Source organism: Coenobita brevimanus, chromosome 111 (assembly GCF_032717465.1).
Source record: "Coenobita brevimanus isolate Jiangsu-jjx chromosome 111, ASM3271746v2, whole genome shotgun sequence".
Taxonomy (NCBI): domain Eukaryota; kingdom Metazoa; phylum Arthropoda; class Malacostraca; order Decapoda; family Coenobitidae; genus Coenobita; species Coenobita brevimanus.
Genome location: NC_137064.1, coordinates 5,951,560 through 5,976,930, shown reverse-complemented (window position 1 = coordinate 5,976,930; position 25,371 = coordinate 5,951,560). Strand labels below are relative to the sequence as shown.

Genomic DNA, 25,371 nt, shown 5'->3' with positions numbered 1-25,371 from the left:
ATCATACCTTACCGAACCCCTGCCTCCAACAAAACCGTGAATTCATTCTTACCAGAGAGGGGCCCATCCCCTTCCAACTTATTTTATGGCCAAGTATAATCAACTAGACGGTGTATATGACTAGTAACAATGGAGCCATTCCAACCTCATTAAGGCTTATCGAATTCCATGCAACCATGATTTAGTACTCAGGTTATGTGAGTCGCCTACTGGTAGTTCCATTAGCAGATAAAAACAACCCAACTTGAGCAATAGTGAATGACATCTTATGCCTGCTAGTAGATGGTGAAAACTAATATTCAGCCAAAATTCTACCTTGTAATCGTGATCTGGGGGGTTTTAAGCAAAAGACTATATAAAAATAACAGCCACTTACCACTGAAGCCACCCTGATGCACCGTGATTTTTAACTTTTGCCTCTCAGACTTCTTACTATGCAAACGCTTAACGCACCACGACCGTCACGAGTCACGACGGCGAATATTCTACTTCGTCCCGTCATCTATCAACACTTTCAATAATAACAACCTTAGGTTATAATAATGTATTCAACTGTATTTAGAAAAACGCAATAAAATTATTTTTACCTGATCTGGTAATAACACAAAATGTGACGAAATATTTTAATATCTAACTCTCCAAAGCTTGAGAAGGCTTTTTCAACCTAAGAAACCATTCGTTGATTTTCTTTATATATTCTGCCTCTAATTCATATTTGTTCTAATTTGTAGTTAGAGCCTTTTTTTTTTTAAGTATGATAGAGGAAGTGCTGAACTCTCTCTCTCTCTCTCTCTCTCTCTCTCTCTCTCTCTCTCTCTCTCTCTCTCCTATATATACAAGGTTAACTGATGTCACTTACTGTAGATCTGACAAATTATTAGCCCCTTCAGCAGGCATTGTCAAACAGGGGGCGAGGGTCCTCACAATGCTTAGCTCAGTGTTGGTCAAATATTCACACAGTTAATCAAGAGGAGGAAAGCAAGTTGCTTTTGCAACAAACAATGATACTAGTAGTTTAACCTAGTCAACAGGTAAAAATACATATTGATCTCCATTAACTGGTCCTGCCATAAACAAATTTTGCATATCCCTCAGTTAACTGAAGATTATTAATGTTTTTCTGAACTTCAACTCTAGCAGGATGTTATTATTATTAGACGAAACTAAGGAATTAAATAATTTCTTTTGTGAATGTAAGAAGTACAGTATATGTCTTGTCTATTCCGTACAGTACTAATAGAAACTGTACACTGTAAAAACGACATCCAGTATGAATACAAATTTTTAAAATTATGTGAAAGCTTAAAGCATCGTGTCCCAAAATCCACAGCAGATAAAATGGCAAGTTATACTTTGAAACATTTTAGTTTCCTTTCATTCCTTAGCATACAAAGGTAAATCTATAACAATAAAGGCGAGTGTTTGTATGTTTGTTACCTATAATATGAACTCGGCTCCCTTAGGGTCTATCCCCACATATGATACATATTCTGAATCAGCATGATCCAGGGAGTGTTTTGGTATATAATTTATTAGAATTAATAGTACGTTTAAAAGTTACATTAGGTATATTGGCCGAAGGCCCAATCAGCCCACCGCAGGAGCTAGCCGACGGGCGGACGTTTTCGGCTAGTGTTCCAATAAACGTTTGGTCATTCTTATAATCCTCATTAGCTGGTTAAATATGATAGGAACGGAGCTAGTTGATCATTATTACTATCTTCTGTCGATTGCATTATTACTGTCCCCAGTCGATTTCACTGTTAACTATCTCCACACGATTTCATTATTATTATCTCCAGACGATTTCATTATAACTATCTCCAGACGATTTCATTATCTCCACACGATTTCATTATTACTATCTCCACGCGATTTCATCATTAGCTACCATCTCCACACGATTTCATTATTACTATCTCAAGCCGATTTCATTATTACTATCTCCACACGATTTCATTATTACTATCTCCAGTCGATTTCATTATTACTATCTCCAGTCGATTTCTTTATTACTATCTCCACGATTTCATAATTACTATCTCCAGCCGATTTCATTATTACTATCTCCACACGATTTCATTCAAGTTAATATTAAAGGAGAGGTTAGTCTGAGCCTTCATTAACCCCTTCACTACGATCAAATATTACCCAAGTGAATGCAAATCGCCCATAGTCCTTTTACCCTAACTTGGCACTGGTTTTTGTCCTGCTGCGGTGTCTTTCCCATAACTCACGGACACAATAACACGGTACTACCACATCTTTTCCACGGCACTTCTTCGTGACTAGCTTCGTATTCTAGTGTTAATCTCTTGCAACGGTTCCACATCCTTTCCACAGCACTTCCTCGTGACTAGCTTCATAATTTAGTGCTAACCTCTTGCTGCGGCTCCACATTCTGTCCATTGCACTTCTTCGTGACTAACACCATATTCTACTGTTAATCTCTTGCTCCAACTCAGCATTCAAGATGGTGAAAAGGCACTGTCACGCCTACATAGTGAAAAAAAACAAAATAAAAATAAACTCTCCAGTAATGGAATACAAAGGCATATATAATGACTAATGATTGAAGAATGAATGAGGAAGAATGAAGAAAGCGAGAGAACAAGAGCAAATAAGGAAGTTTATCAATTTATTTATTGCCAGACGCCTTCATCTCGTAAGGGGTGGCCACAAACAAATCGCCTCCATGTCACCCGGTCCCCCGCCATTTCACTGCCCTGCTTCCAGCTCACATACCTCTCCACTCTATCCCTCCATCTCATCCTTGGCCTCCCTCTCCTTCTCCCTCCTCAACCTCGCTCACATACACTCTCCTCGTTAGTCTCTCACTCTCCATCCTCTCCACATGGCCAAACCACCGCAATGTGTTTCTCCTAACGCTGCCAAATCCACATCCATACCACAACGCTCCTTAACTTCCTCATTTGTCAGTCTCTTTCCATGTAACTCCACATGCTCCTCTCAAATAACTCATATCCACTGCTGTCGCGCTTGACTTATGTCCCCCAACAAAGCCCAAGCTTTACTTCCTTACGTTATAGAGTTGGTATCACAATACTATCATGCTGCGCATTTTTTACTTCTGTGCTCACTTCCCTGTTTCTTATCAATGCTTTCAAAGAACCAGAAACCTTTCTTCCTTGTTGTACCCTTTCAGGCACTTCACCCAGCAAACTTCCATCCTTACTCATCACACTACCCAAGTACTTAAATGCACTCACATTTTCCGTTTTCTCATTATCCAACCTCACTGTACATTCAGTGACCTCGTTTCTCTCGAAGACCATAACTTTACTCGTCCTTACATTCACATTTAGATTCGGTTTCTTACACACTCTCCCACACTCATTCACAAAGCCTTGCAGTTCCACTTCGTCTTCACTTAAAAATAGTCTCATCTGCAAACAACAGTCGAGGGAGTTTCCAAACGCTGCCCTCTCTGACTAGGGCCGTTCCAACATCCACTGCCCTACCTTGTATCTCTTTTATAACCCCGTCCATATACAAATCGAACAACCATGGAGACATGACACATCCCTGTTTCAATCCAACATTCAAACAGAAAAATTCACTCAGTTCACTATCCACATGCACTGCAGCCTTAGCACCCTTATATATACCCTTCACGGCATTCAGCAACTTCCCATGTACTCCATATATTCTTAATATTTTCCACATTCCTTGTCCATGTACCCGGTCATATGCTTTCCCTAAATCCTTGTAGCTGCATACAACTTCTTTCCCTTCTCCAGAAACTTTTCCACCAAAGACCTAAGCATGAATATCTGATGTACACAACCTCTTCCTTTCCTAAAACCTCCCTATTCTTCTCAAACTAATTCCTCTGTTATTCCCTAACTCTGTCAGTAAGTATCCTACATATACTTTTCCTGATACACTAAGAAGACAAATGCCCCTATGATTACCACACACTTCATTTTCCTCTTTTCCTTTGTACAGGGGAATAATCATACCTAACTTCCAATAAGAAAGTAGCCTAACAAAGTATTACTGGTGAAAAATGGAGAGAGAGAGAGAGAGAGAGAGAGAGAGAGAGAGAGAGAGAGAGAGAGAGAGAGAGAGAGAGGGGGGGAGGGGGGATATGCAAAGAAAATAATAAATTGGCTGGCTACAAGAGCATAAATTGGGTCATCATAATTAAAGGGTTGATGGGTGACGGGACAAAGTAGAATATATTGCCTTGTGGTGCGTGTGCATCTAATTATGGCAGAAGGGTTTAATTTAGGTTTATATATATATATATAATATTTACCTTAATACCCCCAGATCATGATAACCAAATAGAACTCTGACTTACACGGCAAGCACAGCTATAACGCCTAACAGTGCCTCATTCTGTGTGTGAAAAATGGTGTATTCCTGCAGCTTCCACGGATGTTATAATAGCAGGAATGGGGAGAAACACACTATTACATCTTACCCAAGATATTCCTGCAGTGTCCACGACTATCATAATAGCAGGGATCGAGAGAAAAACACTACTGCACCTACGCAAGGTAGTTCGATAGTGGGAGAAAAAAATAAAAACATGAGTAAGGAGAGGAGGCATCTACAGCTTGTTCGGCTTAATCAGACTCAAAAGAGGAAAACCTAGATATTATAAGGATTTGTTCAGTTCATTTTGACTCAAGTAATTACAGATGCTAGTACTTACTTATCTGCATATTACGAAGTAATATGCAAATAAATAAATATAAAAAAAAACAAAAAAAGTGCTACGAATTCTCTTAGGGTTACGTTCTGGGAGGCTCTGGTGATTTCGTGAAACCCTGTACTTAGGTACTTATCCTGAATTTTACGCCTCAGCATCATCTTGAAAATTAGTGATGCAAGTAAGGTATATTAGTGAAGCTTTAAAAGTGTTTGAAAGTCAGGACTGGCATAATAACAGCATGATACTAATAATAAATAAATGTTGTATTAATGAACTGGTTTGTCTGCAGGGGAAGGTGGAGCAAGTGTAATGACAATTAGGAAAGGCGCATGCGGGTCAGGGAGGCAGGAGTGAACAAATGCGCATGGAGGGCAGTAAGGATTAAAAAAAAATAATAATTCGGCACACACACACACACACATACACACACACACACACACACACACACCGCTCGCTGGTGCAGTGGTAACGCTCTCGCTTGCCAACTGGTGGACGGGAGTTCGCGCCTCGCTCAGGTTGCGAAAAGTTTCACTGACGAAGTGGGTGGTTACTGTCCCCTTTGAGCAAGGGGACGGGTGTGAGGGTGTGTTAAGGTCACAGCCTGGCCCTTAGATCGGACTATATGAGCTCTCAGCTCCCTTCCGGGAGGGTAAAAGCTGACGATCACGACAATAAGTGATCCTGACCGACCCGGTGAATTACACACACATGCCTCCCTCTATCAGTCCCGCGCCGAACTAGCCAGAACAGTTTCGCGTGAGTGGTTACCATGGAAACGTAAACAAACGCTGCCTCACGCCCACCCAGCACCTCGGTACTCCTCCGCCTAACACGCCTCGTATAATTATCATTAAAATTGTTCTTTATTCGCAAACTTTGATTGGCCAGGCGTAACTAATTTGAACAAACGTGTAGCTGAGAAAGGTTTAGGTGATGATTATCTATGGGCAGTGACAGTGGAAAAACTGGAAGCTAGAGCGAAATGTAACCCCTTCAATGCAATGATTTCAGACGATTTTCTGAACTTAGAAGAGGTTTTCGTAACAGGGGATACAGTATTATCTCCATCAACCCTCCCACTACAAAATGTCTCCCCTAAGATCAATAAAAGTGCCTGGAGGTAGCAAGAACACACTAATTTAAGTCATCGTAACGAATGAATTAAGGGAGAAAAAATGACACTTGTGCCAATACACGTGAAAAATAATGTGGAAGGCGTCATATTAAGGCGATATAAGAATGAGGAAGAGTGACATCAGTGAGAGAAAGGGTGAAACTTTAGGTAGTTGGTGAAATGGCAGAGAATATAGTGGGATGCGTTAAATGAAATGCGAGAGATTAGCCTACAGACGGAGATGGACTAAATTAGCGTGAGTATTAAAGAAAGACAGAGCGACAGGAATGGTAATATCTGAGGGAAAAGGATATTATGGATTAACGGAAGACGTAATGGTAACAGTGGGCTAGAAATGGGAAGGAAAGGGAAAAGTTTGAGGTGTTAGATAACACTGTGAAAGAAATATATATATATATATATATATATATATATATATATATATATATATATATATATATATATATATATATATATATATATATATATATAAAGCAAATACCTAAAGATTTCTCCTATTTGGAGCAGCGACTCATATTGAAGGGATCAGAGTGAGAAGTGCTATTTAATAATGAAGAAGGCGTACCCGATGTATTACAAAACTTCTTTCTACCTGCAGTTTTACAAGTGCAGTGAACCTCAATATATTAAAATGCAAGGGTTTTGAGTTTGTCTTACTGTTCAACTTTCTCTGGTTAGGACAACTATTGAAGGTTACTGGCATTTGGTTCCATCATCATCATCATCATCATCATCATTGTCATCCTGAACCCTCATTCCCGTATTTTAATAAATAAACAAAAGAAACTAACGTAAAATACGAGATACATGGGATGTAACACGATGTAAGTGGAAACAGAAATAACCGTGCAGTAAAGGGGAACAAATTAAAATAACATGAAAACTGAAATATGAATGAAAAGTGAAATTAAATAGGAAAGAAATAAAGAAAAATGGGGACATCAGAAAAAAGCGTGATATAAAGGTAACTGAGCAAACAGGAATGAAATAGGGAAGAAAGAAAAAACGAATGCAAACAAGTGAAAACAATAACAAGTGAAAAATATGAAAAAATGTTAGTTACAGAGTGTGTGAGAGGCGAAGAAGGAGAGAGAAGGAGAAGGAAAGAGGGAGGGAGAGAAGGAGAAGGTATGGAGAGGAGAGACTGAGGGAGAGAAGGTATGGAGAGGAAAGAATGAGGGAGGGAAGAAGGTATGGAGAGGAGAGAATTGAGAGAGAAGAAGGTATGGAGAGGAAAGAATGAGGGAGAAAAAGGTATGGAGAGGAGAGAATGAGGGAGAGAACAAGGTATGGAGAGGAGAGAATGGGGAGAAAAGATGGTATGGAGAGGAGAGAATGAGGAAGAGAAAAAGGTATGGAGAGGAGAGAACGAGGGAGATGGTGAAGATATGGAAAGGAGAGAATGAGGAAGAGAAGAAGGTATGGACTATGGAGAGGAGAGAATGAGAGAGAGAGAGAGAGAGAGAGAAAAAAAAATGCTGCTGATCCTCTCCCATAAAAAAAAAAGAAAAGTGATAAGTAAATAATAGGTACAAATCTAGTATTGCACTGCAGCTAACACCACATGCTTTCATCCATCTAAGAGTGAGTCCAGGGAGCCACCCACTGCTGAGATGAGTGACGGTCTGCTACAACTCGACCAGCCCATCAGAGTGACTCAAGACGGGCACCTGGAGCCTTCACAACATCTCAGTGTAAGATGGATTTAGTTTGTGGCCTATCTTTAATTTCCCACACAGCCTTCACATCTCGGTGTAAGATGGATTTAGTTTGTGGCCTATCTCTAATTTGTGACCTATCTTTAATTTCCCACACAGCCTTCACAACAGCTCAGTGTAAGATGGATTTAGTTTGTGGCCTATCTCTAATTTGTGGCCTATCTTTAATTTCCCACACAGCCTTCACAACAGCTCAGTGTAAGATGGATTTAGTTTGTGGCCTATCTCTAATTTGTGGCCTATCTTTAATTTCCCACACAGCCTTCACAACAGCTCAGTGTAAGATGGATTTAGTTTGTGGCCTATCTTTAATTTCTCACGCAGCCTTCATAACACCACACTGTAAGATAGACTTATTTTGTATTCTATCTTTAATTTGTATTCTGTCTTTTATTTCTCACGGTCTTCATAACACCTCACTGTAAGATAGCTTTATTTGTTTTCTATCTTTAATTTGTATCTTATCTTTTATGTCTCACAGACTTCATAACACCTCACTGTAAGATAGCTTTATTTGTATTCTATCTTTAATTTGTATTATGTCTAATTTCTCACACACAATCATAACAGCACCTCACTGTTCGCTGTCTTAAACTGCTCCCTCACCCCATCACGCCAGCCCAATTTCTCACTAATACACAGGGTTTTAGGAATGCATAAAGTAGGTCAAGACAGAGTAAAGGAAGGGGAACTACCAGCAGCCTGCCCTGACAAATTGGACAAAATTCACGCCGTTCAAACCTTCGAAATTACGAGTTTATTAAAAAATGTTACTATTCTGCCTTTAACCTGACCAAGACCCCAAACCCTTCCAGCTTAGTTGTTGGACTATACTCCTTTCACCTTAACTTGGCCCAGCTTTTCGTCCTTTTGTAACTTATTTCACACAGGTCAGTGGCAGAAAGTCAATGCTATAGTTCTACATCATTTCCATAGCACTTCTTCATGACTAGCATCATATTCTAGTGTTATTCTATTGCTACAGGCATTCAAGGTGGAAAAATGTCAGTTTTAGGCCACGTTCGAGTAAAATGAGTATAGCATAGTCAGGCTGGAGGGTGGATTTGACTAGTAACCAAGGATATTCGTTCTTACTTCATAACTCTCTTCGAAATTCATACAACCACAAGTTAGTAATCAACTTAAGGGAGTGAGCCAGTTCTGTCGGGTGAAAACAAACTAACTATAATGTATCTATATAACACCTATTTTATTATCTTCACTATGACGGACTTTGTAATCTAATGTTGCTTCTTAAAAAATTATATATACTGTATTCAGTTTCATTTCTGGCACTGAAGGGATTTATTAAAGCTTTGTCTAACTGCTTCAGTTATAAAAAAATCTCAAACAGAGTAAAACGCATCAGGAAACTAATAAAAATGACGTCCACTGGCTGAAGGGGTTACGGTGTCGCTAGTATCATTCCTTCCATTATAAATTTACACAAGTGATTTCAAGTTTACCTTTTGATTTCATTTATGTAGGATTCACACACACACACACACACACACACACACACACAAAACTGCAGGTAGAATTGTTAATCCCAACACACACACACACACACACACACACAAAACTGCAGGTAGAACTGTTAACCCCAACACACACACACACACACACAAACACACATACACACACACAATCCCACGGAGTCTTTTGTTTTAATCTTGCTGCCTCCAGTCGATTTGATTCAGCTACAGGAGCGAGACTTTTCAACCCCAAGGACTTTGGGTGGTATTCTCATCGGGTAAGGAAGCTCCCTACCACCTTTTCCTCAGCGATTTAGTTTTTGATATGTCTGGTTAATATCCCTTTGTAAGATATTTATGCAGAGTATGGCGACATTGGAAGGTTTTATAATAATGCAAGGATGGACAGTATGGTTTAATAAAAATAAATCACTTACGAAAATGTGTTAGGGAGAGAATATAGGCCCTATTGATGTAGCCTTCATTAACCCTTTCACAGCCACAGATCCCCCTAAACACACACACACACACACACACACACACACACAACCTGGTAGTACCCTGATTAGTTTAAAAATACAACTTCGGAGTGAATGGGTTCAAAAGCACGGCCAGCGTAACACCAACAATTATGAACACAACATCGCATCTCTAAAGCTATAACAATATATCACTAAGCAGAGTACACTTTTATGGCAATATGAACACTGAGAAAAGATACACACTGGCTAAATGATAACTTAGAGAGAGAGAGAGAGAGAGAGAGAGAGAGAGAGAGAGAGAGAGAGAGAGAGAGAGAGAGAGAGAGAGACTAAGCAAACTATTTCAACAGCTTGAGGAATCTCAAGACGACCTAGAAGAGTTGGTGGCCGCCCTGGATATGGAAACAGCTGACGAAGGTACAGTTCCAACACATCGTAATTGTTTTTGTTTTTCTTTTACTTCTAACTTCCTAAATAACATCCTTAATATTAATGTTCACTACATTATACTGACAGATTTTTATTTTATCATAGATTTATAGCCAAAGTACAAAGCACAGATACTTTAAAAATATATTTTTAAAAGTCTGAATCTGATTTCGGTGGATCATCATTAACAAAATCCGTCAGATTGGTAGCTTATGGACAGATAAAATACTAAAGGATATTTGCGACTGGTAGATTTATAACAAGAAAGCCAAATTAACTCTAAGAAAATTTTTATCCAACCTGTTTGATACCGCAAACTCAACCTGAAACTTACTTCAGCTGGTGGTCTCCAAAATTCCCGCCAAAATCACAAACTGCGGACGTGTGAAAAATTTCTCTAAAGCTTACCAAATTAACCATTATATACGACTAAATTATCCTTCCTTCATTTACTATCACTACTTTTCTCACTGTTGACCACTCAGAGGAAGACGAGGTGGAGGAAGAGACGGAGAGAGAGCGAGGAGAGAAAATAATCGACGTCCTCATCCCCCCCTGCGAGTGGGAAGATGGCGACGAGAAGTGGATACAGCGGGTGAGTCAAAAGCAAGTGTCGTATGAATAAAATATCCTAACCAATTTCACAGGATAAATCAGTCTTCATAAATGTTAACTATTACTACACATAGTATTGTTTTTCATATTTCATCACCTACATATCTGATTTGTTTATAAAATGTTTGATAGAAGTATGAGAGAAGACATGAGTACAGACCAGCCATCTTTTATATGTTTTAAGCCTAGAGAAAGAAATACGGTCTCGTGTTCCATATTTACGAACAATCTTTAAAGTTCAACTGCCTCTTGTGCCCCAGATTTGGTTTGCTGGAAGAGAGGTAGATAATTATGGGAATTCCCTTGTCTTGTTTTTCCTGTACATACACACGCAACCTACGATAATTTTCCTCTCGTAACCAAGACTCGTTTTGTAAGAGCAAGAAACACAAAAAGACTCTCCACTGACTTCTATAAATAAATATATAAATAAATAAATAAAGTTGCCAGAGGGAACTGATTATAAGTTTAAGAATCTGGCCCAAATTTCTTTATTACGAACTTTACTGAAACTTAAGAAACGATGGATGATAAGGGTGATTATAGATTAACCATTATGTGCAGATGTTTGAACTCACTTGAATTAATCACCTATACTCTTTTTACTCTAACCTGGACTAAAATTGTCATCTCTTCTTTTTGACTGCTAGGTTTTAACAACGGACTGACACTAGAACATGATGCCAGTCACGAAGAAGTGCTATGAAAAGAATATACTGTAGAGCCACAGCAGTATCTTTTCCTTGCAACGTGAAATGTGCTGTGAAAGGACGAAAATCTGGGCCAAATTAAGGTGAAAGGAGTATAGTGCTGAGTCCGAAGGGCATCCCCAGGCACAAGGCGAGAGAGAGAGAGAGAGAGAGAGACAGACAGACAGAGACAGACAGACAGACAGACAGACAGAGACAGACAGACAGACAGAGACAGACAGACAGACAGAGACAGAGACTATACCAGCTGAACCATCACCCACCTCCTGGCAAACCAAACTACCATTCTAACTTAATCTAATCCTAACAACCGTTTTATTAAGACACTAAGAAAACTAACTCAGCACCTAATGTATCCTAACCTTAACAATCTAACTTAGTACCTAACCTATCCTAACCCTTAAAACAACCTAACTTAACTCCTAACCTATCCCAATCCTAACAACTTAACACCAAACCTTGCTAGTTGTTTAATCCTAACGGTCTATTGCTATCGTAACTATAACAAGCTAACGTGATCTACTTCAGCCTAACCCTAACTTAACCTAAACCACCCTACTGCTATTACTGCTACTACTACTACTACTGATAATAATAATAATAATAATAATAATAATAACCTCACCCTGCCCTAATCCTCACCCTGCCCAAGGGTGGGAAAGGAGGTCCGGATGATGATGATGATGATGATGATGATGATGATGATGATGATAATAATAATACGACCAAGACTACGACTAGAATAGTTGTGGTAGTCGTAGTAACACCAGCAGTAGTAACAGTAAAAATAACATAATTATAAAGAAAAAAAAAAACAATAAAAAATAGTGGTCAGCTCAACTAAAACTAGGAAACCTGCAGTCCTCCTCCCTCTCTCCCTTGCCAGGTGTCGCGGGAGCCGCCCAGCCGGACAGGTGTGATCCAACTGTGGGAGCAGCTGGACCTCAAGATCCGCGAGCAGCAGGCACGACACACAGGCCTTTGTGCCATCAGGAGGGCACTGTATAGCCAGTGTTTTGGTGAGTGATATATATATATATTATATATATATATATATATATATATATATATATATATATATATATATATATATATATATATATATATTATATATATATATATATACAGATAGATAGATATCACTTTATATATTTTTACATAATGCCTGAGTACACAGTACTTGCAGTGGCTGTCTATCCCTCACCACCTCACTTAACACCCCTCCCCCTCCCCCTCTCTGCCTGGCACTCCTCCATCCCGACAGACGAGTTGTTTATGTTATCGCTGCTGTAGTCCTGACTCCAGACTCGTCTGGACATGAACCTAGTTGCCTTTCTCCAATCCACCGCCTCTCTTTCGGGAAACTGGGAGTTAAGGGACGTCTGTGTAGCTATGCAGTGGATGTATCCAGTTATATCGGTGCCACCACGTGAAGGTGTCCCTATGTAGTCCACTGTCTTTATACAACGTGTTTCCAGACATGTGATGCGTCCTGGTTTATTTGTAACCCTCACTACACGTGTTCCAACCTCCCCCCCCCATCTCATATCTGTCCCTGCCTCACTGTATAGAAGACTCTGTATATATATGGAGTTTATATATATGGTACTGTTTATATAACGTGTTTCTATACATACAATGCTTCCCTGCCTGTTTATACCCAGTAATATACGTGCTCTACCGTCTCACACCTGTCCCTCCCTCACCCCTACAGACGAGCTCATTCGACAGGTGACCCTTGACTGTCCGGAGAGGGGCCTGCTGCTGTCACGGTGAGATGATGGGGGAGGGAAGGAGGAAGTGGGAAGAATGGGGAGAAAGGAAATGGGATGTGGAAGGGATGGGGGAAGGGGCGAGGGAGTGGGGAGATGGGACGAAGGAAAGGGAGAAGGTGGGCAGTGAAATTCGGGAGAGGGTAGGTAAATGAATGGGGGGACGGGAAGGGAAGGGGAAGTGGTGATGAGGAAAAATGTCAAAGGGGGAAAGGGGGAGGATGGAGAGAAGCAGAAGACAGAATGGAGATGGGAAGAAAATGTGAGAAAGAAGGGGGGGGAAGGGGGGGAAGACAGAAAGAGAGGGGGGTGAGAGAAAGCAGAGAAAGTGGGGAGAAGGGAGAGGGAAAGAGGTATACGGAGAAGAGTGAGGAGGGAGGAAGATAAGGGAGGTCAAGGGGAGGAGATGAATAATAAAGATGTGAAAGGGAAGGGAATGAGGAGAGATAAGGAGGGGAGGAAGGGGAGAAAAGAGAGGGGAAAGAAGAGGAAGGGAGAAAGGAGGTGGAAAGGAGGGCAAATAAGGGATGATGGTGGGAGGAAAGTGGGGAAGTGAGAAGGAAAACCATAACCGCTCCTACCACAATTACCACAATCCACCACAAATTACACAATTATACGACACTGGCCATCTCTCCTACCACACCTACCAGAACTACCAACACTATCTCAACCACAAGCTGCCAAAACCCAGCCACAATCACACCTGCCAAAAATCACTAATTCAATCACACTCACGACTGCATAAAAGCGCCAGTTTAGCCACAATCACAAGTGCCAATAACCCTACGTCAATCACAGCAACTACACTGCCAACCACGACCCCTGTCACCACAACACCCGAGTTCATAATTCCGCCAGTCACTGCTGCCCAACACTGCTCAATCAACCACAGCCACAATCATACATATATAAAAAAAAATGACTAATTCAACCAGTCACACCTAAAAAAAATAACTCGAACTCAATCACAACTACCAAAGAACTCAAAATTACTCACAATTACAGCGGCCATAAATCCCTGCTCATCTCCCACTGCTACTACTGCTGCTACTATTACTACCACTACTGCTACTACTACTACTACAAAAACTACTACTACTACTACCACAATCTCAACTCCCTAAACTCCCTAACCCAATTACAGTGGTCCCTCGCCTTTAACGTGTTTCAAGAGGCGGTGGCTCAATTGATAGAGAGGTGGACTGCAGTCCTGCCGGACCCAGGTTCAAATCCCCGCTGGGGCAGGGAACAGTTTAAGGATTTGAATTTAATTAAATCAGACTTTACTGATCTACCAGAAGACCCGCCGACATGTCATAAAAATACCCTCGCTAATATTAATACACCAGCCCTGTATGATACAGCCCCTAGCATGTATTCAATATTGACGGTGGGTGTTAGCGCCGAAGTGGTGACATGTAGAGATGTATGGTATGTGGGAGGACTTCTGGGCCTTGGTAGCAGGCTATAAAGCCAATGTCCAGAGTCGAACACATTAAAAAACAAAAAAAAATTAGCGATTTTCGTGTTTAGCGATAGGTTAGAAAAGGTACCAATCCCGTGCATTTAGCGATTGTCTTGTGCGTTTAGCGATGTGGGGCGTGAAATGCCTTGCCCGTCCGCCATCAGACCACCATTGTTATCATTGTTGTGAGCGTCTGGCAACCTTGGGTGCATTTTTTTTCTCTCACAGCGATAAGCATTTGGCGTTTTTCGCTGGTGAGCAGATGTACAAGCATACAGTACTGTATCTGAATAACGTATTGCGAATATACTGTGTTTCATTTTCAGCACTTAAAGTAGGAAATCGGGGGTCAAAAGGGTGACTTGGAGGAAGGGCGCAGACTAGTTGATATTTTTCCCATATAAAGTATACTTCGCATTTAGCAATGGTTTCGCCTGACTAATTACATCACTAATCGTGAGGGACCATTGTACAACAATTCCAGTCACATACATATCCCCACCCAACCACAACATCCACACTACCACCGCATCCCTACCACCACAATCCCAGCCACAACAACCACATTACCATCACCACAATCCCCACCACACTTCCACCACAGGGTACGCGACGAGGCCAACATGACGATGGCCGCGTTCCAGTCCCTCTTCGTCTCTGCCGCCAACTTCGGGTCGAGCAAGGCGGTGCAGGCGGAGGCGGGCAAGAGCGAGCTGGAGTACTGCCTAACCACGCTGCAGGACCAGGTGGCGCAGCTGCAGGCAGAGGTCAGGCGGCTCAAGGCGTGGAAGAGGCAGGTAAGGCATGGGGAATAAGGTAGGAAATAGGTGAGGCAGAGGAAATATGGTAGGTAATAGGTGAGGCAGGGGAAAAAAAGTAAGAAATACGTGAGGCAGGGGAAAAAAAGTAAGAAATACGTGAGGCAGGGGAAGAAAGGTAGGAAATGGGTGAGGCAGATGGAATATGGTAGGATATAGGTAAGGCAGGTGAGGCAAAGGAAAATATAGCAGGAGATGGGCAAGGGTGGTGAGCCCGGGGGAGGTTAGGGAATGGGTAAGGTAGGTGAGGCAGGGGGAATGGGTTAGGAAACAGGTGAGGCAGGGGAAATACAGCAGGGGATGAACAAGGCTGGTGAGGCGGGGGGGGGGGGTTAGGAAATGGGTAAGGCAAGTGAGGCAGGAGGAAAGTGTTAGGAAACAGGTAAGGCAGGTGAGGCAAGGGGAAATACAGCAGGGGATGGGCAAGGCAGGTGAGGCGGGGAAAGGGGGGGGGTGGACCGATATGAAATGAGTAACGCTGGTGAGGCAGGGAGGTATGGCAGGGGGATGAATAAGAAAGGTAAGGCAGGGAATGGGTAAGGCAGGTGAGAGGAGGCAAAGAATGGGTATGGCAGGTGAAAGGAGACAGCGAATGGTTAAGGCAGGTGAAGGGGGTATGGCAGAGAATGGGTAAGGCAGGTGACGGGAGACAGAGAATGGATAAGGCAGGTGAGGGGAGGGGAAGAAGGGGTAAGGCAAGTGAGAGGAGGCAAGGAATTGGTAAGGAGGGTGACTGGCACATGACCACTGATTTCATACTTAACCAGTGTGTGTGTGTGTGTGTGTGTGTGTGTGTGTGTGTGTGTGTGTGTGTGTGTGTGTGTGTGTGTGTGTGTGTGTGTGTGTGTGTGTGTGTGTGTGTGTGTGTGTGTGCTAATCCCGTCTTACACTACAGGTGGGGAGGCGATGGGAGGAGAGGCGGGAGGTGCAACTGTCCCTGTTCACTGAGGAGCTGGAGTGTCTGGAGAGGTCAGAGAAGCAGTACCAGGTGAGGGGGAGGGGAGGGGAGGGGAAGGGTGAGGGGGAAGGGGAATGAAGGGGTGAGGGGGGAAGGGGAATGAAGGGGTGAGAGGGGAAGGGGAATGAAGGGGTGAGGAGGGAAGGGGAATGAGGGGGTGAGGGGGAAGGGGAGGACGGGAGGGGTGAGGGGGGAAGGGGAATGGAGGGGTGAGGGGGGAAGGGGAGGGGAGGAGGGAGGGGGCAAGGGAAAGGGAGAGGAGGAATGAAGGGAGAAGGGAAATGGAGGGGTGAGGGGGAAGGGGAGGGGAAGGGTGAGGAGGGAAGAGGAGGAGAAAGGTGAAAAGGAAGGGGAGGGCAGGGGTGAGGGGTGAAACGGAAGAGGAGGGTATAGGTGAGGGGGGAAGGTAAGGAAGAGGAGGGAGGGGGGAAAGGGAGGGGTGAGGGGGGAAGGGGAGGGGAGAGGTGAGGGGTGGGAGGGAGGGAGAGCAGGAGGGCGGAACGAAGGGACTGGAGGAGGGGGGAGGGAGGGAGGAAGAGTAGGAGGAAGAAAAGGGAGGAAGGGTGGGAGTAACTCTGACAAGGGAGAGGCAGGAGGGAGAGAGGGAGGATTTGAGGGAGGGAGGTAGACCACGAGGGTGGAGGAAGAAAGGCAGGACGGGTGGGAGGGACAAGGAGGAGGAAGGTGGGAGAAGGGGAGGAAATGAGGGAGGGAGGGAGAACAAGGGTGAAAGAGGAAAGGCAGGAAGGATGGGAAGGACTGTGACAAGAGGGAGGAAGGAGGGAGAAAGGGAGGGAATGAGGGAGGTAGTAAGGGGACAAGAAAGAGGGATGACGTGTGGGAGAAAAGATATGATGGAGGAGGAGGAGGATAAAGGCAAAGTGAGAGAGGAGTGGGAAGCAGGGGTGGACGGAGGCAGAATCGACTGGGAAAGAAAGTATAAGAAAGGCCAAGGGAAACAGGGAGAATGGGAAAGGTGGGGGAGAGGGGGAGTGAGGGATGTAGGAAGAAGCAAAAGGAATGGGGAGAGGTTTGGGAGGAAGGGAGAGGGGTTTTAAAGTATAGGACGGGAGAGACAGAGGCAGGGAAGGCATGAGTGAGGGTAAGGGTAAGGATGAGGGTAAGGGTAAGGGTTAGGGAGAGGGTGAGGGTACGGAGGAGGAAGGGATGATGGGTACATAGTAAAGGTATGGAGGAAGAGTAAGAATAAGGAGAAGGGAGAGACGGAGGGTGAGAGGTAGAAAAGGAAATATAGGAACAAGGTAGAGAGGGAGAGGGAGGGAAGGGTTAAGGTGAGAGCGGGGTAGTTAAAGATGGGAAGGGGACGGGGATAGATAAGAGATGTACAATATAGTCTAAGGAGGAAGGGAGAAAGAAGGGAAGGAGGATAGGGAGAGGGTGAGGGGAAGGGGTAAGGGTGATAAGGGAGAAGATAGGGGGAAAGGCAGTGTTGTAACAGTACAGTACCTACAGAGAGGAATGGAGAGGGGAAGAGTGAGGCTTGGAAAAACAGAATGGTTGGAAGGAGGGTGGGAGACAAGTGAACATAATAAAAGTCACAATAAATTACGTATCGAACAGTAATTTGGATAACTATTATACTGTACTAAACTTCATAACCCCTCACCCACTCCTCCATAATACTGACTCGTACTAAATCAAATCTAATCTAATGTAATTGCCATCATCATCACCGACCCATTTCCCACTATACATGAGCTGAGAGGGATACAGAAATAGGAACAGGAACGCACAAAAGTAGAAGTAACCTTAAAGTCCCCAGTGATAACAGGTCACACATCCATTCATTCATTTACACCTTCAAAATTCTTGGTTCATCCTCACTGGCAAATGATCCACACAAAAACGTTCTTCATAATGTCTACTGGATAAAACCATTCCGTGATATTTCAAATAAAAATAAAGGGGATGCAACTCTTGTTATATGGTTCATCAATCCACTTCTTCCCTTAGTAAATGATTTCACCTCCTCAATTTCCAGTTTCAATGGTCTTCGAGAGAAATGAAGTCACCGAACATACAGTGAGGTTGGATGATAATGACATGGAGAATGTGAGTGCATGTACGTACTGAGTAGTGTGATGAATAAGGATGGAAGTTTGGAGGATGAAGTGCTTGAAAGGGTACAACAAGGAAGAAAGGTTGCTGGTTCTTTGAAGGCAGTGATAAGAAATAGGGATGTGAGCATGGAAGCAAAAAAGTTACTGCATGACAGTATTGTGATACCAGCTCTAACCTATGGAAGTGAAGCTTGGACCTTGTTGGAAGGTCACAAGTCAAGAGTGAGAGCAGTGGAAATGAGTTATCTGAAAGGAGCATGTGGAGTTACATGGAGTGACAGACTGACAAATTAGGAAGTAAAAGAGCGTTGTGGTGTGGATGTGCATGTAACAGAAAGCACTGGGAGAAATACAATGAGGTGGTTCGGCCATGTGGAGAGGACGGAGAACGAAAGACTAACGAGGAGAGTGTATGTGACTTGGAGGGGGAGGAGAGGGAGGGGGAGGCCGAGGATGAGATGGAGGATGGTGTGGAAAGGTATATGAGAGAGGGGTGTGTGAGGGGGAAGGCAGTAAAATGGCAGGAGACAGGCTTACATGGAGGCGATTTGTTTGTGGCCACCCCTTGCGGGATTAAGGCGTCTGACAATAGATAGATAGACTTCCACATTTCGCTAACACTGTCACGTATCATATCCAACCATCACTTTCCTTACCTTCCATCTTACTAAACCAATCCTAACCTAAACCAACTCAAGAAAACATTATCCACTCCAGTCTCATCACACCAAACCATATTTAAACAGTCATAATCTTACCTAACTTGAGCCTAACCTGATCTAACGACCTACAACCAAACGCAGCCTAGATTTAGTTAACAACCTTACCTTACACGACCTGACCTAACCTGACATTGTTCAACCTAACCTGACCTACCCTGACCTATCCTAACCTGACTCTCCTCGTCCACAGGTGCTGATAGAGACACTCCTCTCCAGCCGCAACTCATAAATCAACTAAGCTCGCCTCTCAGTGTGTGTCACCGCGTTAGTTCATATTAAATAATAATCCTGCAGTAGTACTTCCTTGTCAATCACTTCCAATCCCAACAAGCAAGGTATGGAAGCGTGCAGACATAAAAATCACAATGCTTAATCATTTTACAACTACGACTGACTAAACTACACAGAATTTTCTTGGTACCGTTCCACTAAATGACTATATTACCTAGAGAAATTCCTTAGTGTAAAACAGTTAACTTTTTCTTTTTCATGCAAGATCATCAATATGAGTGACGCGTGCTTACTCCCCTGTTTATCCTGTTCTTGGAGACTGACTTGCTAGATACAGTCACACCTCAAAGCGTCAAACAGCAAAATGTCTGTGTTTGTTCACCCTTCAATTTCTGAGACACACTTGTTTCCACTTCACCATTTTTCACATCACCATCCACTGTTACTGTTACGACACTTGTATTGTATTAGCGAGTTGCTGGTTCCACAGTAGGTGTCTGCTTGCTGGTATTATAGTTGGTCTGTCTTCGCCTGACAAAGATCCGTCACCCCTTTTCAGAGTAGTTGATGGCGAGGCACAGTTAGATTGGAGCATAAATTTAGCTAATAGCCAAGGACACTCATTCCTACAGCATGACTAAACCTCCTCGAATTTCACGCAACCACGACTTAATATTCAAGCTATAAGTAGTCCAGTTCCGTTATATGAATACAAACCTCCGTCAGATGAATACAAACCTCCGTCAGAAAAAACAAACCTCCTTCAGATGAATACAAACCTCCGTCAGATGAGTACAAACCTCCGTCAGATGAATATAAACCTCCGTCAGATAAAAAACACCATCTACATACACATACTGACGCTGTTTAGTGTGAAGATACAACACTCGGTTAAAATAAACAAAAAGAACAAGATTACAACATGAGTTCTTCATTATATCGTATCCTTCTTCTAATCAGACAATTATTCTCGGCACTGTGGGTACTAGAGACGGACGCCTTCTCGCGGTGGCACCAATTTACTGGACTGGCTCCGCTACCCGATTATACAAACATCCCTCAGCTCCCTCCCTATCCCTTGAAAGGAAGAAGCTACTACTACTACTACTACTACTACTACAAATGATAATAATAATAATAATAATAATAATAATTCAACTACTATTACACCTACTGTGAAATCAATATACGTTACATTCATGGTAGTATTGCAAATCTGTAACGAATAAAATAAATTATTGGAGCAAAATGTTTAAATGAAAGTTTCAGTTTAAAGACCAGTTGTTCTGATTCCTTAACATTACCATAGCTAACGAGAGAGAGAGAGAGAGAGAGAGAGAGCACACTGTCATCCCTGGAATAATATCGCCAGATGGTTTCAAGTGAAGCGCTATTTACAGACCACCCTGTATAATAGATATTCCCTTGCTATCACCAGACTGTTTTCTTAACGCATGCCATAACTAACCTCTCCAGTTTGAAAAGTCAGTCTGGTTAAATAAAATCGTCCGTTGATGGCATGAATACGGTAAACATGACGTCCTTTGGCTGACAGATTACAACTTCAGAACGATGACGCATCTTCCTACATTCCTGCTATTTCATTATTTTTTTCGGAGGGGGGGGGGAGATGAGAAGGAAAACAAAAATAAATCCATACTGCAAGGAAAACTATCGCAGTCAAGGAGTTACAAGCAACCTTCACTCCACTCCAATATGCATGTCCCCAAAGCTAAAAAATTGTCTGTAAATAGCAAGAACAAAAATAATAGTGATCTACTGTGGCGGTTAATGGTAGTTTCGTCACAGCAACCGCCGGCCCACAATTTTCACGAGTCACTCCATAAAGCCGTTTTCTCTCAAGAGCATAGAGTATGGATCAACTTACCTATTTTGGTTCAGGGACAAAAGCTCCCCTAACATTTCAGTTGTTTTACTTCTCACTTACATCTGCTGAGTAATATCCTACGCTGAGAGAGACTTCGTTATGTTTCTCTACCCTTACATGATTCACGCTTTCATATTCCTAAGCCGAGAGAGGCCTGCTGTGTTTCTCTAGCTGTCCATAACTAGGTAATTCTCTTTAATTGCTGTTCCTACACTGAGAGAAGCTGCGTGTGCTCACCATAGACGATTTTCTCCTTAATATTTCTATGCTAAGAGAGGCTTGGTATGCTTCTCTGCCCATGGGTGATGTATTCTGATGTGATGACTAAGGAACTGGATATATACTGTACAGTGGAGGGGGAAGGGGTAGGGTAAGTGGGGTGGAGTGATGTGGAGCGCTAAGTGAATAAAATGTGTAATAAGGAAAGGAGACAGAGAGGAAAGTGAGAGGGGAGGGAAGGAGTGAGGGTGGAGTGGGGTGTAAAGTTGTATGGAGAGAGAGAGAGAGAGAGAGAGAGAGAGAGAGAGAGAGAGAGAGAGAGAGAGAGAGAATGGGACGCAGGGCAAAGTGGAAAGGATGCAGAGGAGAAATATAAGTTCTACAGGAAAACTCACCTATCTTTCTCTACCCATCCTACATATCTTACTCTGCTTATCCTACTCAGTCATACTCTACCCATATTACTCCACCGTGCCTTCAGAATCACCTCTATTTTTCCATCCATATTTCGTGTTGCTCCACCTGTCGCCTCAACACAGCTCACCCACTTCATCTTTTATCATTTTTCTTATCTTGGCTGATTTCTGCATCCTGGAATTAAGTTGCATTATTTCGACATTATTATCTGGCCTTTGGTTCCTTCTTCCTTACACACACACACACACACACATTAATTATACGTGAACTATTTATCCTGCAATCATGAATTTCCCGTCTCATCCTCTTAGGCATGAACACCACGATACACCCACGGCCAAAATGAGTATACAGTACCTACTCACTACGGCTTGTATTCTTGGAGGTTAAAGACGCTCTCTAACACCTCCTTAGCGATTTATTTTTACATACATACCTGGTTTATATCCTTTTCCATGTTATGTATGTAAAGTGAGGCGTTATTAGAAGAATTTACGCAAAACTGAAGAGGACAGTAAGGTATAATAAGCATAATAAATCGCTTAGGAAAAGATGTTTAGGAATACGGGCTTCCGCGTCTCAGCTCATCCTACCCACTCACTCATCCATTCTAATGCTAAAAGAATGTAAAGAAGGAAGGATGGAAGGAAGGAAGGAGGGAAGGAAGGAAGGAAGGAAAGAAGGAAGGAAGAAGAAAATGCGAAAGAAACAAAGATGTGAAAAAGAAAAGGAAAAATGAAAAAAAAAATGACAAAAAATTCTTCGAGATGTTGAAAGTCAAATGTCAAAGGTCAAAGGGGAAGGTCCGAGGTCAGGGTCACATGGCAGGGCGCACTTAAACACTTCCGATCTGATTTCGACTTTGTGGCAGTGTTCAGGATAAAGCAAGGAGGAAGGGATTCGATCTTGAGAACCATCGAAGGTCAGGGGCACAGGGCAAAGTCAAACGGTCAGCCTTTAGATCAGTTGTTACTGTGTGTGTGTGTGTGTGTGTGTGTGTGTGTGTGTGTGTGTGTGTGTGTGTGTGTGTGTGTGTGTGTGTGTGTGCGTGCGTGCGTGTATGTATGTAAGTAGGTGTGTGTGTGTGTGTGTGTGTGTGTGTGTGTGTGTGTGCAGGTATGTATGTATGTAGGTAGGTAGGTAGGTAGGTGGGTAGGTATGTACTGTACGTGTGTGTGTGTATGTGTGTGTGTGTGCAGGTATGTATGTATGTATGTACAGTATTTATGTAGGTAGGTAGGTAGGTGGGTAGGTACGTACGTACGTACGTGTGTGTGTGTGTGTGTGTGTGTGTGTGTGTGTGTGTGTGTGCAGGTATGTATGTACAGTATGTATGTATGTAGGTGTGTGTGTGTGTGTGTGTGTGTGTGTGTGTGTGTGTGTGTGTGTGTGCAGGTATGTATGTATGTAGGTAGGTAGGTAGGTAGGTAGGTGGGTAGGTATGTACTGTACGTGTGTGTGTGTGTATGTGTGTGTGTGTGCAGGTATGTATGTATGTATGTACAGTATTTATGTAGGTAGGTAGGTAGGTGGGTAGGTACGTACGTACGTGTGTGTGTGTGTGTGTGTGTGTGTGTGTGTGTGTGTGTGTGTGTGTGTGTGTGTGTGTGTGTGTGTGTGTGTGTGTGTCCCATCCCACACGATCCGCCATCTTAACCCTCAAATTTCAGGGGTTAAAGAGTTTCACTGCCGACGATTTGATTTACTTCAACAGACTTTTCGAAGTGGAGGGATAAAGCGTTCACTTACCCCCGCACTACACGCGGCCTCCCAAAAGCTCAAGAAAATCGTCTGGAGGTAGCTAAAAATATTAATAATGATAATGATTATAATAACACTAATGCTAATAATAACAATAATAATAAAAAACGACGATGACGATGATACTACTACCATTAATATAATAATAATAATGATAATAATAATAATAACAAAAATGACGATGCCTGTACTACTACCACTAACATAACATTAATAATAATAATATACGCTGGTTGGTAACCATATAACCAAACTTTGGCGCCTGGTGGTTTAGTGGGTACTTACGGTGCTCCAATCGGATTGAGCCAAAGGTTTATATTCAAGGGATGGTTGGGGTTAATTGCTTATGTAATGCCACTCAGGGATGAGTGAGGCTGGTCACTCTGATCTTAAATGTCAAGACTAACTTGCTTAGCCCCGGGCTCCTACGCTCCTCATAGGGCAATGTAGGATTGGATGATGGATGGATGGATTATAATAATAAAAAATACCACCACCACCACTACTACTACTACTACAATAATAATAATAATAATAATAATAATAATAATAATAATAACAACAACAATAATAATAACAATAAGTAGTAGTAGTAGTAGTAATTAAACAGCCACCGGACTGAAGGAGTTATAAAAGTGATTACACATTAATGGCCTTGAGTAACGCCACAAGAAATGAACATAACCACAGTAGTATTTAACTAAATTCCCAAGCCTGTAAAATGATCCTCCACTCCAGCATACCGAACCAGCAGACAGGATATTCACCACTAGATGAGATGACACATTATCTGACTGAAGAAATTCTTGCACAAAGGACGATTAAAAAAAAAAAAAAAAAAAAAAAGGATTATGCTAACGTAAAACTAACTGACGGAAAATGTCACAAAAATACACGCAAAACTACAAGATATTAAGCGCACTCGGAGACTCAGATCAAGGCCCATAAAACCTTGACTCAGATGGCGCGTGCGCCTCCGCCAGCGGGTATACCAGACAACTCAGACCACCACCAAAAATCAGTAAATTCATCCTTGGCCCATGACCCACATATCCACAATATTTAATTAAAATCCACCTATAGCTTTTTGAAATCTTGAGGACAAACACACACACTGGTGAACACATAACCTTCTCCAACTTCGCTGGCGTAGGAAACAACACACTAAAAAAGAACACATAAGCAAACTACCTACGAAACTAGAAAAACTAACAACAACAATAAGTCATAATAATAATAATAATAATAATAATAATAATAATAATATAACTAGAATTCTGTAACTGTTCTGTGGACAGTCACCAGTCTCCACCTACTGTTTCTTACAATAACTATGACCCCATTGGGGAAATTTGGATTTTTTCTATCAGCAATGGCCCATACCAGGACACATAACCTGGGCCATTCAGATTCCTTGCACAGTTCGTAATAAAATCTCCATTAGACACGACAAACTTATCTCGTTCACAACATAATATATACTGATACGATTCTTTTCTGACATGCGCTTCCGCTGCGCATAAAGGATTTGGATTTTTTCCCTATCAGCATTGGCCCATGTCAGGACACATAACCTGGACCCTCCAGATTCCTTGCCCAGTCTCCGGTTCTCCCGGAATCATTGCGAGACTCTGAGGCAGGAATAATAATACCAGCTAGCGAAAGCAACAATCTCCACCTATGTAACAGGTGGAGACTAATAACCACCTCCTTTATTGCTATGACGTCTTTTTTTACTTCATTGCTGGCACGCGATAACTGAGTTTCTTTTTGTTTATTTTCTTTCTC

General features: G+C 42.3%; 1 protein-coding gene across 1 annotated transcript; it reads left to right on the top strand.

The window, feature by feature from the left end:
• Positions 1-7,432: 7,432 nt before the first annotated feature.
• Positions 7,433-19,296, top strand: LOC145417763 (axonemal dynein light intermediate polypeptide 1-like). The gene is made up of 8 exons (XM_080286370.1): positions 7,433-7,513; positions 9,845-9,911; positions 10,415-10,518; positions 12,135-12,267; positions 12,963-13,020; positions 15,093-15,285; positions 16,202-16,294; positions 19,258-19,296. Exons 1-8 carry the CDS (start codon positions 7,433-7,435, stop codon positions 19,294-19,296), a joined length of 768 nt encoding a protein of 255 aa, XP_080142496.1.
• The last annotated feature ends 6,075 nt before the right edge of the window (positions 19,297-25,371 follow it).

What these genes read in the sequence shown, in the direction of transcription:
- LOC145417763 (XM_080286370.1), top strand. Translation starts at nt 7,433, where the DNA reads ATGAGTGACGGTCTGCTACAACTCGACCAGCCCATCAGAGTGACTCAA. An exon ending in AGCCTTCACAACATCTCAGT is followed by an intron (nt 7,514 to 9,844) that starts GTAAGATGGATT and finishes CTATTTCAACAG; the next exon opens with CTTGAGGAATCTCAAGACGA. An exon ending in ACGAGAAGTGGATACAGCGG is followed by an intron (nt 10,519 to 12,134) that starts GTGAGTCAAAAG and finishes CTCCCTTGCCAG; the next exon opens with GTGTCGCGGGAGCCGCCCAG.